This window comes from Vipera berus (genome assembly GCF_964194415.1).
Source record: "Vipera berus genome assembly, chromosome: 9".
Lineage (NCBI taxonomy): Eukaryota > Metazoa > Chordata > Lepidosauria > Squamata > Viperidae > Vipera > Vipera berus.
This window is the reverse complement of record NC_138212.1, coordinates 16,388,898-16,403,060: the sequence shown is the minus strand read 5'-3', so window position 1 is coordinate 16,403,060 and position 14,163 is coordinate 16,388,898. Positions and strand designations below refer to the sequence as shown.

The window sequence follows — 14,163 nt, the reverse complement described above, 5'->3', positions numbered from 1 at the left end:
TCAACTCCCAGAATTCCTCAGCCAGCGTATGCTGGCTGAGGAATTCTGGGAGTTGAAGTCCACAAGTCATAAAAGGGCCAAGTTTGAAGACCCCTGCTCTATACGGTCTGGACTGTAATTCCCACAGTTGATTGCTAGGGCCCCTACAGCCTGAGGCTAATGGAAATGAAAGTCCAAATCTTCTGGAGACCACCCAATTGCCTCTCCCTGTGATTAATGATTTTGGGTTAAGATGTGTGAAGGAGTCGGTTCCGTATCAACACTGCTAATTGCATCCGTCTCTGAGAACTTGTCTCTGTAGCCTGTTGCGTTCCCAGGGGACACTGTTATAGGTAGTCTTCATTGGTGGCACCTGCATTATGGATGCCACCAAAGAAAGCTTCTAGAATGGGCTGCAGTGATAGGGCAGCAAGACCATGATTGCACTTGAGTGGGTGTGACGAGAATTGAGGGAACTCTTATGTGTTTGTATTGCATGCATGTTTTATTTGGGGGAAATAATGCAAAATCTGCCTCATGGGTTGCACGGTTTTATTGTTGCTTCCTCACAAAGCTCAGTAGAAATCAGGCCTCCATTTCGTCAATGTTTTGCTGAACAAATCTGCACAAAAATTTGGCTGCCAGATTGTGGAAAAGAAATCACCAGCAGGTGGTGGGCTGTAGGTTGCTCGCTCTTGCTTTAAGACAGGGGTGGGGAACCATGGCCCTTTTATGACTTGTAGACTTCATCTCCCAGAATTCCTGAGCCAGCCAGGCTCATCATCAAATTCTGGGAGTTGAAGTCCACAAGTCATAAAAGGGCCATGGTTCCCCACCCCTGCTTTAAGGAGATGGTGACTGCTTAACCCCAAGAAATAAACATCAGACTTTGAATTAAACCGAAATGGTCTCCTAATTAATTCTGTCCAGGGTTGTCTATGGAATACAGTCAAAAAAGTTAAGATGGTGGCTGAAAGGATGCAATTGAAATTCTGCCTTGACACACTTAAAAACAAGTAGAACTTCAACTGTACCATCACAACCATCATCTTGACGTTTTTGACCATATCCTTCAGATGTTCCAGTTGTTTGTTTATTGATCTAGTTTATTTTCCTCCTAAAGGATTTTTTTTAATTTGCACCTGAATTTTAATTCTTTCTGTGAACACTTTGAAAAGGCGAGTCAAACTGATGTGGGGCTGAAGGTAGTCAGTCAATCCAACAGACAGGGTGTCAGAGAGATCATTCAAGATGGCTAATGATCAACTTTTCCCACTTTTACTGTAAAATAAGGACATTTTAGATCCCAGAATTCCTACACACCCAAAAATAATACCTTGTCAGGCCAATCACAAATAATCTTACCTTCCACCAGTGACGTTAACAAGGTGACATTTGCTGCTTTGCGCCTCCCAGCGGGTAAATTTAACCCGATCTTTTCCAATCTTTCCCTTAAACATCTTCCACCATTTTTAGATTTTGCCCTAAAACAGGAAAGCAGAAGAGTGAAACATTCTGAATGAGATTTAAAAAAAACAAAAAAAACAAAACAAAAAACAAACTAAGGAACCAGATCACTCCTTATTTCCAAAATCTGTTCTTCAACAATTCTAGGAAAAGTCATAGGACTGTTTGGAAATTTTGCAATCAAGCTGTGATAAAGGTTTCCTGGTTTAGTACTGACTTCTTATATTCATCAAAATGAATGTCAAAAATACACCCAGGTGGTCCTTGCTTAACTGTTGACTTAGCAACCATTCAGAGTTACACCAGACCAGGGGTCGGCTCTTTTATGACTCGTGGACTTCAACTCCCAGAATTCCTCAGTCAGCTGACTGGGGAATTCTGGGAGTTGAAGTCCACGAGTCATAAAAGAGCCGAGGTTGCCTACCCCTGCACCAGAAAGAGCTACCTACAAACCAGTTGTGGAGTTGGTCATGTGATCACATTTTTAGCATTTGGTAATCAGCTTGCAGGTGCATCTGTTTGAAATGTCCCATGGTCATGTGACTGCAGGCTTTGGTGTTTTTGCTGATTTCTGGCGTTTACTTTGGTTCCCAGCAAAAAAAAAACACGCCCAGACTCTGATGTTCACTAAATGACTGCACAGTTCACTTGATGAGCATGGTGTTCACTTAATGACCACTGCAAAAAAGGTTGTAAAATCAGGCATGGTCATGTGGTGGATCTCTGATGGACGTTGCAACTTATGACCGTAATTCTGGGTTCATTTACGGTTGTAATTTTAGGAATGCCTATATAGTCTTATCTTAACCTGAGACAATCTCTTTTGGATAGGATTTTACTAAGATACTTTTGCTGACCAGCTCTCTTATTGATTATTCATTCATTCAGTCAGTCAGTCTTTATGGTGCCCACCTCAAATTCATGACTGTAAAAACAGATCCTTCAATCACAGTTTAACAAACTAAACAAATCTGTTTTCCTAAACAAATGAGTTTTGTGAATTCCTACCGCCGGAGTACACCACCAAGGAGGGAAGCGTTGAGGCATTCGGGGGGCGAGAGCCTCCTCTGAACTTCACCGACTGTCACTTTGTACTTGGAGGTGGAACTAAGGAGAGATAATCGTCCAGGAACAGAGCAGAAGACTTCGTTTGGATTGGTCACCCCTCCTATCAGGGTGTCCTTGTTCATGGTCAGGGAAGAGATGCTGGTCCCGTTGGCCTTCGAAGGGATGGGCACTAGAAGATCAGAACAAACAAAGAATGAAGGAGCGACAGCTGCAAAGAAGCATGGGTTCATTTAGGGATAGCAGCTATAACAACACAGCCATGGAATAAGAATCATAAACAGGGCACCAGACCAACCAGATTTAATATGAAGAATAATTATAATAATAGTAATAGTAATAATAAAGTTGGAAGGGACCTTGCTTCTTGTCCTGCCTTCAGATGTTTTGGAGAATAGCTTGACTCCCTCTTCTTTGTGGCAGCCCCTGAGATATTGGAACACTGCTATCATGTCCCCCCTCATCAGCATTAGTGGAGACATAAAGTTTTTAAGATGCCCATAGTGTCACCTTTTTCTTATAAATATCTAATGTTGAAAAAGAATGTGGGAAAGACGAGTGTTAACTAGTCAGAGGAAAGACATGGGAAAAACTGAATACCTTTTCATAACATAAAATAAACTTCTAAATAAGATTGTTCAAAATTGATAGAAAAGTCATGTCTAATATAAGAACATTGCCCCTAAAAACATTCCATGGGTGTATAGCAGAATGAGTGGATTTTTGTTTTGAGTTTCCAATATTATTAGAACATATTCCAATAATATTTATCGATTCCAATTAACTCAATTGGTATTTGCCAATTTCTGAGAGCTGGGACAATATTAGTCCTCCAGTTGTGATTGGATTGCAATTTTCATGACTGGGACTCAACAGGAGTATTCACAGGGTATGGTCAAAAGAGTCAAGATGGCAACCTCAGTGTGTGACACTTGTGACTACTGTTAGAGATTAAACTTGATTTGGGTGACAATATTATATAATGGAGTAAAAGCACCTTTAAGGAGTTAAACGACCTAAGGGTGTGGCTGTAATTATTCCACATAAAAGAGAGTTAGATGTTACACATAGTTGTTCTTGTATATGTGTTTGATGTTAGTGTTTGGATACCTCTTGTTCTCTTGTTTGCTAACTTGATATTTATTCTCTCAAGAATCAACTGCTTGCTACAGTGTATATTGTTTTTGATATTGGTAAGCAGCTTTTGTATTTTGATACTATGTTTTTATGGACTGACTTTTATGTGCATGATACTGGATTGATACTTGGACTATTTCTTACTGTGTTTCTTTTTGTTGTCTGAGTAAAAATAAGTTATAAAACTCGTGTTAGTGCATTACTGTTTGCCTAAAAGTCCCAGCACAACTTCCACTGTGTATTAATAATACTCTGTTAAACAAACCATTTTTTCAACAACATATTCTAACAATGGTTATGGGCCCAGATCCAGTGTGGTGCTGAGGACAGGCACAGTATTGTATTTATATTTCCTAACTGAGTTTTTAAAATTCAGACAATGGCACAAGGACTATTCAATCCATTCTGCATTACCCGGCTTAATGGGTCAAACTACGTATCCTGGTCTACACAATGTAGTTTGCTATTACAAAATCAAGGTCTTTGGAAAATAGTCCATAATCCTCCTGATGTAACTGCCTGGGATCCAACTAATGAAGAAGATAACAAGAAGATTGTAGACTTCAATAAAGACAATGATAAGGCTTTATCTATCATTGGGCTAACATTAGGAGACCAACAGCTAGTCCATGTGCGTGGAGAAGAATCTGCTGCTAAATGTTGGGCTAAGTTGAAAAAGATTTTTGTTCGGGACAGTGTTGGTGCTCATATAAATCTTACCAGAAAGCTATTTAGAGCTAGACTGGAAAAGAATGGCGATATGTTAGCTCACCTTAACTTTATAAAAGCAACTTTGTTGGAACTGCAAGAAAAAGAACTTATTTTCTCAGAGCTTCACCAGGTTTACATCATTTTATCATCATTGGATGAGAGCTACGATGCCTTTGTATCGTCCTTGGAGGTTTTGTCCAAAGAAGACCTAACTGTTTCTTCAATAACTGGAAGGTTGTTGGAAGAATCAAGATGTCGTATGGAGAGAAAACAGTTGAGAGAGCCATTGCAACAAGAAATAAAGAAGACTGAATCTGCTTATATTTTAAGGAAATGCTTTAATTGTGGGTTAAAGGGACATATTGCTAAATTTTGTCAGAATAGTAATTGTCAGAGAAAGGAAAGCCATAGAAAGAATAAAAAGCTGATTAATGTAGCTGTAGCTAATAGAACTACTAATAACCACAATTGGTGGGTGGTAGATAGTGGAGCTACACACTGTATTTCAAAAATAAAAAGGGATTTTGAGAATATAAGGTCTAGTAAAAAATATATTTCTATGGCTAATGGCTGGAGAGTCAAGGTCTCTGGAGAGGGTAAGGTTTACTGTTCATTTTTAAAACAAAATTTGGAAATGCTATATGTTCCCAGATGTGATTATAATCTATTATCAGTTAAGGCATTATTGGAAGCAGGTTTTAAAGTTACTTTCCAAGGGGAGGAATGTCTTATTCAAAAGAATGAAGTGAACTTAATAGCTAATATGAAAGACGGTTTGTTTGTAATTAGCAATGATCCTATAATAATGGCTACTACTTGTACAAATCAAAAACCACATGATGAATGTATTCATTTATTACATAGAAGATTGGGTCATGTGAATTTTAATACACTAAAAAGAACTGTAGCTTTGTCTAATGGGTTTAAGTTAAAGGCTTGTAAGAAATATCTACAGTGTAACGTATGTGGTAGAGAAAAGAGCAGGGCAGCACCAGCTAATAGGTTAGATGGATTTAAAACCACAACTCCATTAGAATTGGTATTTATGGATTTGATAGGTCCTATGAAACCCAGTTTAGGGGGTGCTTGCTACATATTAAATATTCTAGACCATTATAGCAGATATGGGTTCTGTTATCTCCTTACGTCAAAAACTGAAACTATACAAACAATATCTAATTGGCTCAAGTTTGTACAAAGGAAAACTCAGTTAAATGTAAAAACCATAATAACAGACAATGGAACTGAGTTTGTTAATAAACAGTTCAATGAGCTGTTAGTTTCAGAGGGAATAGAGCATAGACGTACAGCTCCTTATAGACCTCAGCATAATGCATTTGTTGAACGGAGGGGCCAAACATTGCAAGCTATGATTAGATCTATGATTGAAGATTCTGGTTTACCTGATAGCTTATGGGGAGAAGCAGCAAAATGTGCTAATCATATTTTAAACAATGTGGTTAGTTCAGCTACAGGTAAAATTCCTTATACCTTATGGTATAAGAGAAAACCAAATCTTAGTTATATTCACACATTTGGGACACCTGCTTGGGTACATATTCCAAGTTCAATAAGAAATAAAGGAGAACATAGAGCTAAACAATTATTTTTTGTTGGCTATGAGTTAAACCATAAGTCTTATCGGTTCTGGGAGAAAGGTACTAAAAACATTTATTGTAGTTCTAGCGCTGTTTTTCAAGAACAGTCAGGCTGGGAAAGGGTAGAAGATATTGTATATATTCCTCAACAAGATTTAACTAACTCCTCAAATGAAAGTGATAAAGAAGAGGAGGAACCTGCTAGAGAGATCAAACAAGAACCACTGATAGTGGAGACAGGAGAGGAAGAAGATAATAATGTAAATGTACCTATAAGTCCAATAATTCTCAGAAGGTCTAACAGGGAAAGACGACAGCCTGATCGTTTCGAGGCAGGTTTAATTTGTCAAATAGACATTGAACCTTCTAATGTTGAAGAAATAAAAATGTATCCTGAGAATGAAAGAAAGAATTGGAAAGTAGCTATGGATAAAGAAATAAAGTCTTTGCAAGATCTTAATGTTTATCAAGAGGTTAAAATACCTAAAACAGAAAAGTTAATTGGATGTAAATGGGTTTTTAAACTGAAAGAAAGTGTTACAGGAGAGGTAATACATAAAGCAAGATTAGTTGCTCAAGGATTTGCACAGAATAATAGTGATTATGATGTAGTATTTTCCCCAACGTTAAGAGCTTCCACTCTTAGGGCTGCTTTAGTTTGGGCAGCAAATAAGAATTATAGTATAAAACATGTAGATATTGAAACTGCTTATTTGCATGCAACATTAAACCATGATATATATATGAAAGTTCCATCAGGAATAGAAAGTAAGGTAGGGTACTGTTGGAAACTGAATAAGAGTTTGTATGGTTTAAAACAGTCAGGTTATGAGTGGAATAGATGTTTAGTAAAAGAGTTAAATAGTTTGGGATTTAAAGCTAGTATTGCAGATCCTTGTTTATTTATAAAACAGCAAAATAGTGAATTATCATTGTTATTATTATTCACTGATGATATTGCTATTATAGCAAAAGATGAAACAGAAACTGAAAGAATAATTTCAGGGTTAAAAAAGAAAATTTAGAGTAAAAGATCTAGGAGCTATTAGTCATTATCTAGGGCTGGATATTGTCAGGACTAGTAAAGGATTTAAACTGTCTCAAGCTAAGAAAATTAATGGTTTGCTGAAACGTTATAATATGGAAAACTGTAAACCAGTAAAAACACCTATGGTTCAAGGTTTTGAGAGTTCAGCAGATAACAGCAATGTCTTTGATAAAAAGATATATCAATCATTAATAGGCAGCTTGATGTATTTATGTAATTGGTCAAGACCTGACATAGCATTTACAGTTAATCATTTAGCTAGATATTGTGAGAATCCTACAACCAGATGTTGGCAAGGTGCGAAAAGAGTTTTAAGATATTTGAAACACACCATACATTATTCTCTATATCTAGAGCCAACAAAGGAATTGGAACTAAAAGCATTTGCAGATGCTAGTTTTGCATCTGATACTGTAACCAGGAAATCCACTTCAGGATTGGTTGTATTATTGGGAAACGCTTTAGTAGGATGGAGGTCTAACAGACAGAAGCATATAAGCTTATCAACAACTGAATCCGAATTTTCTTGTCTATCTTTATTATGTACTGAGCTATTGGTATGGAAACAATTATTGTTTGATATGGGTTTAAATTGTAATGAACCAATAAAAGTGTATGAAGACAATCAAGCAGCTATAAAATTAGCAACTAATGCTGCAGTGAAAACTAGATCAAAACATACGGATCTACGGTATCTAAATGTCAGACAATGTGTTAAAGATAATTTGATTAAACTGGAATATTGTGCAACTGAAGATAATATTGCTGACCAGTTTACTAAAGCTCAGGGTGCTATAAAGCATAAATCTGTTTGTGATATGTGTAATTTGAGATTGTAAAAATATATGTATAATATGCCACCCAAAAGGGGAGATTGTTAGAGATTAAACTTGATTTGGGTGACAATATTATATAATGGAGTAAAAGCACCTTTAAGGAGTTAAACGACCTAAGGGTGTGGCTGTAATTATTCCACATAAAAGAGAGTTAGATGTTACACATAGTTGTTCTTGTATATGTGTTTGATGTTAGTGTTTGGATACCTCTTGTTCTCTTGTTTGCTAACTTGATATTTATTCTCTCAAGAATCAACTGCTTGCTACAGTGTATATTGTTTTTGATATTGGTAAGCAGCTTTTGTATTTTGATACTATGTTTTTATGGACTGACTTTTATGTGCATGATACTGGATTGATACTTGGACTATTTCTTACTGTGTTTCTTTTTGTTGTCTGAGTAAAAATAAGTTATAAAACTCGTGTTAGTGCATTACTGTTTGCCTAAAAGTCCCAGCACAACTTCCACTGTGTATTAATAATACTCTGTTAAACAAACCATTTTTTCAACAACATATTCTAACAACTACCATCTTCACTTTTTTGAGCGTGGCCTGTAGACATCCCTGGAGCTCAAGGAGATTGACTAGAACAAACTTCAATTAATACTATTAGCTTCAACCTATGTAGGTGAACATGCCAGTATGGCAGAAATGCATCATTCCTACGTTCTCGTGGCTTGTATGGGAGTTAAATTACATGGTTTTGTCAAGGTAGGATTTGGGGACAAAAATCCAGGGTCTCTAAGAAGAATGATCTGGTTCAGAACTATGACCGCTTTATGACCTATGGACTTCAACTCCCAGAATTCCTGAGCCAACATGGAGTTGAAGTCCACAGGTTGTAAAGGGACCATAGTTGCCCACCCTGATCTGCAAGGTCTTCCAATATGGCAGGTCACTTTGTTACTATTTTTTTTTCAGTTCTGTCTAACTGTGAATGATTGCTAAACAAATGGTTGCAGGTTGAAGGCAACCTGTACATTACTGCACACTGAAGGAGAGTCTCACAAGACAAACTGAGAACATGAAATTTCTTAACTACTCAGGATGTGTATGTAAAGAGTTGAAGCTTCTCCTTACTTTGTGGGGTCAGTGAAATAACAATGGAGGCTACAAATCTGAGTGAAAAGGAAGGGGAGAAAGGTATGGGATGTGTTGGTCTGAACCAAAAGGATGACAATACCAGTCAGATTGCTCTACCTCCACACCTGCCATTGCACAACAAGCTATGAACTCAATTCACTCAAATTGCCAAGCTAATTCCTGAATATTGAATGGCTTGACCTAATCTGAACAGATCTTGTTGAACTACAAGAAGTCAAACATCCCCACCAGCATCCAGGGTAGCACAGTGGTGCAAGCGTTCGACTCACACAAGAGAAGCCCAGGATCAAATTGCACACTTTGGGCCACTGGTTTTCACCCCAATGTACCTCACAGGGCTTTTGAAATGATGGGCAGGCTGCAAAGGCTTCTTTGAAAGGAAAAATACACTATACACACAATAAATAAATAAATAAAATAAGTTAAGTCCAAGGGATTCTTACTATTGAGTTCCTGGCCAAAACCATCAAAGAACCACCAAGAAGAACACTCCCACCAACACTTAACAGGGCAAGTCAGTAGTATATTAAAATTAGAGCAAAGCCCTCTCCCTCCTAGTACTGATGAAGTTACCTAGTTTGGTAATAAAACATTGGCAAGAAAATCACCAAGCTCAGAGAGCACCAAGGACCCCACAGGTCTCTTAAAACGTTTTACTATGCTATTAAACTTTGGGTCATCCAACTCTACAAATCCTCTCTTTTGATTAAAAAAAGAGAGGAAACTTTCTCACTTCTAAGCTTTAATTTCTTTTGACAACTTAAGATCAGGAACAAAAGTTGTTTCCCTCTACGTCAGTGTTTCTCAAACTTACCAAGTTTCTGATTGGCTGGCTTCAACTCCCACAGTTCCCTAGCCATCATGAGGAATTCTGGGAGCTGAACTCCACTCATTTTAAAGTTGCCAAGTTTGAGAAACACAGCTCTACGTAGGACTGTACAATCGGTTGCACAAAAACAACTTACATAACCTAGTGTTCTTACACAGCAAAGCACATCTGATTAAGTGGTGTGACCAATTTTGCAGCCAATAAAATATATCATTGTGAATTCGTAGGCCCATCATGAATAGTGAAGTATGAATTAAGGATTTAGGCAGTGTCCACATCACATGGCTTCCTAACTAGGACTGATTATATGAATGGTAGAGAAGGAGTGCTGGTTTGGGGGAGAGGGGAATCAAAACTAATATTTCTGCATTGGCTCAGACTGTGATGAAGAAATATGTCAATTGTGGTTTGTCTCTCTTTCTAATTTTTCACTTCTAAGTTCACTGCATCCTCTTTCAGTTTGTTTTTTTAAAGCATGCCTACAGACGGACCTCAACTTATGACCATTTGTTTAGTGACCGTTCAAGTTACAGCAGCACTCAAAAGGTGACATGCAACTGTTCCTCGCACTTATGACTGTCACAGCATCTCCACAATCACATGATCAAAAATTGGGCACTTGGCAACCAGCATGTGATTGTCACTTGTGATCTTCCCAGCTGGCTTCTGACAAGCAAAGTTAATGGGGGAAGCCAGCTTCGCAACAACCACACAATTCACTGAACTGCAGTGATTCACTTAACAAACCTGGGAAAAAGGTTGTAAAAATGGGTGTGATTCACTTAACAACCACCTTGCTTAGCAACCAAGATTCTTGTCTCAGTTGTAGTCGTAAGTTAAGGATTAGGTTATTGTTAGGTCATTCTGTGCATAATTCTTTTAACATGCCCATTTAGTTTATGATTTTGCCTAATATACAGTTCCCCCCCCAAAAAAAATAATGCCATAGGGTCATGCATTTTTGTACATGGTTTTCAAATGAATTTGTGCAGATATTTCCCTGGTATGCTTTTTTTAAAAAAATTGACAAGCTGCACTAAAAAGTCTTGTAATGTTTTTTGCTTGTTTCACGATTTTTTAAAAGACCCATTAAAGTAAAATCAACTTCATTTGTCATTTAGTTTCTCCTAAAATGCAATATTTTAATGACTCAATTTGTCTTGGTGCCTGCATATTTCCTTGATGTACTTCTTGTATAGATCCTGATGCGTCACACATTTATAAATATGAATTTTCCACTTAAACTGGATGAAGACCTGACTCTTGGTTTCAATTACAACCTAGTTCTTTAATCAGTTTGGGTATTTAAAATTTTAATAGCTACTTTGGCTGCTAGTTTACTGCTTGTACTTCCAGTTCCTATGAACTCAGTTCAAGCTGGGTTTATACGCAGTCCAGATTCCAATAATTATTAGATTTGTAATTGACATACCGGTAATTGTTTTAATTCAAAGCAGATAGAATCCAGTAGTCACCAGTTTTTTGAACACCGAGAAAACATCATGAATGGCGTTTTTGGAAGTTTTTGAAACAGGTGTTGATTTATGAATCTGCCCCATGTTTTAAATATATTCTGAACGGACATGTTTTAAATAATCTGTAAACACATGTGATTAGTAATGCTGTGTCACCTTCTGAATTAAACCTATGCCATGGCATATGTCAAGAATGTTCTCTCTTGATTTTTGATTTTAATAGTTCTTGCTGGAACTATATCCTGAAATTATTAAAAAGCTCATAATGATGGATGATAACATTTGAACTTTCTAGGACACTTTATTGCAGATCTCTAATTAGTCGCTGTGGAAAAAAATGAAATATCAATATAATTAAGCAGGAGATTGGGTTAGATTGCAATGGTATTACATTGTTGCAACCATTAATTGATAAAATATTTCTAATCTGTCTCACAAATAACCTGTATCTGCATAACTAACAAGTCTTCCCTTCTTCTCTCCTTATGCCAGTTTAAATCCTACATCAGCTTAAAATAGATAATCCATGCCTCTGATGAAGTGAAGCTATGTCTTTTAATAAGATTTTGTTAATCTCAAAAGATGTTGCCAAATTCCTTCGGATCTATAACAGGGAAAGCAAATGATAATTTTATTTTACATGTGAATGTATGTTGTGTTTTATAGAGATTTGTTTATGCCTTGTTTACCTGGAAATAGATTCCTAGACACTCTCACAAGTAATTAATTTGATCAAGCATTAAATAGGGACACAACAGAAAGAGGATAAACAAGCTGATTAAAATTATTTTAGCCAATTAATTTAGTCAAATTTAGTTAGTGATTTGAACTTTAGGCAGTGTAGTGATGTTTATTTACCTGGGTATAAATGTCTAGAAATTCTTGCAACTGGCTTATTTGATAATGTATTAAATAAAATTACACAACGGAAAGAAGACAAACAAGTTGATTAAAGTTATCTTAGTCAAATAATTCGGTTAGCGATTTGAGCTTTAGGTTGTATTTTGAAGCTTTGTTTACCTGAGTGTAAATTCATAGAAACTCTCACAAGTGGAAATTTGACAATATATTAAATAGAGACAGAATGGGGGGAAAAAAGATAAACAATAGTTGGTAAAGCCCTATAGGGATTAGGGTTAATTGGGCTTTTGATAATCTCATTATTTTGGATCAACTTTGTTCTGATAGGGCTGTTTTAAAATGTTTGTAGAACTTAGAACTGGTTTTGATTTCTCTGAGCATTCTTCTTGCCGTATTAGTTAAGTTCCTTTTATTCAAATTGTTTTGCCTAGATCTCACTCTGAAATCCCATGGCTTTCCAAAGGTTCCTAAACCAGTAATCTTTTTCTTAAGAAGTTGAAGAAAGTTGATGGGATTGATATGAACTTCCTACCTACACAGCCTTTGGAATAACAAACTGGGACATTCTGTTTCGGTTAAAGCAGTGGAAGTTTGCTTTAAAGCATATAAAAGTCTTTTCCGTTTATCTTAAGTGAGGTTAATACAGCAGAAAAATTCTTTCACATATCCTGGGTACCCAGGGGAATGTTTTACAAGGGTTATTGCTTATTGGAGAAGCAATTCAGGAATTGAAATATTAATTCACATGGTCTGGACTTGTTCTCCCGTACCCAGGGCTTTTTTCCTCATAGAACGCTCAGAACGGAGTTCCGGCACCTTTTTTGGATGGAACCTTGTAGGGTAGGCAAGGCGGGTTGTATGACATGTGTGAGTTCCGGCACCTTTTTCTTATTCAAAAAAAGCACTGCCCATACCACATTCAGGAGTGAAATGTATAGGATTATACATATTTCTCATTGTGTTTCTTTTTCATTGCTTATTTGATGGTACTATTATTTTACTTCTGTTCTGTTTACACTCTTTTCATTTCCTTCTTTTTTATTATTATAAACAGATAAAGTTGCTCCACAGAGAGATAGGTGGCAAACAGATTTAACTAATCATAACAATAAATATGATTTTTGATTAAATGTTGTACATAAAGGAAAGCTGTATTTTGTGGGCTATTTTATAGTGCTATTATTTTACTTCTGTTTTATTTACACTCATATCTTCTTCTTTTTTATTATTGTAAACAAATAGAGTAGCTCCACAGAGAGATAGGTGGCAAATATTTTAATAACAACAACAGTAGTAGTAGTGTATCTAAATTTCAGAGATTGTGATTGTTTGGTGCACATAGGTATGGTTAAAATAACTGTTATCCAGAATTGGAAAGATACATATGTTTGGTCAAAATTTGAATTGACCAAAGAGCCCAGAAAAGGATCAAATTTTTGGAGTTGTTTCTTGTAAGACAATATTTTGTTAACAGTGCTATAGTACAAGAAGGGACGCGGTGGCTCAGTGGGTTAGGATGCTGAGCTTGTTGATCAGAAGGTCGGCAGTTTGGCGGGTCGAATCCCGAGTGCCGCGTAGCAGAGTGAGCGCCTGTTACTCGTCCCAGCTTCTGCCAACCTAGCAGTTCGAAAGCACGTAAAAATGCAAGTAGAAAAATAGGGACCACTACGGTGGGAAGGTAACAGTGTTCTGTGCGCCTTTGGCGTCTAGTCATGCCGGCCACATGACCACGGAGACATCCTCGGACAAGCGCTGGCTCTTTGGCTTTGAAACGGAGATGAGCACCGGCCCCTAGAGTCAGAAACGACTAGCACGCCTGTGCGGGGGAACCTTTACTATAGTACAAGACTGCGCGATTCACTTAACTGCAGTGATCTGCTCAACAACCAAGGTCTCAGTTTGTGGTCGTAAGCTGAGGACTACCCATATTTTTAAATTTTAAGATTCCCAATGTGTACTAAGCTTTTAGAATTGCTTATTCCTCTTTATGCACAATTTTGAAGAATATTTTTAAAAATATTTTTATTGGTTTTCCAGTTTTACATTTAAGT

General features: G+C 36.9%; 1 protein-coding gene across 1 annotated transcript in view; it reads right to left on the bottom strand.

Moving 5' to 3' along the window:
* The window catches only part of TFAP2E (transcription factor AP-2 epsilon), a gene marked incomplete at its 3' end in the record, with an annotated part of 73,550 nt that overhangs the window by 7,579 nt on the left and 51,808 nt on the right, over positions 1-14,163 (bottom strand). The window contains exons 4-5 of the mRNA XM_081334413.1: positions 2,455-2,683; positions 1,345-1,463 (exon numbers count right to left, since the gene is read on the bottom strand). Coding sequence (XP_081190539.1) covers positions 1,345-1,463; positions 2,455-2,683 — 348 coding nt within the window. The remainder of the gene's footprint in view (positions 1-1,344; positions 1,464-2,454; positions 2,684-14,163) is intronic.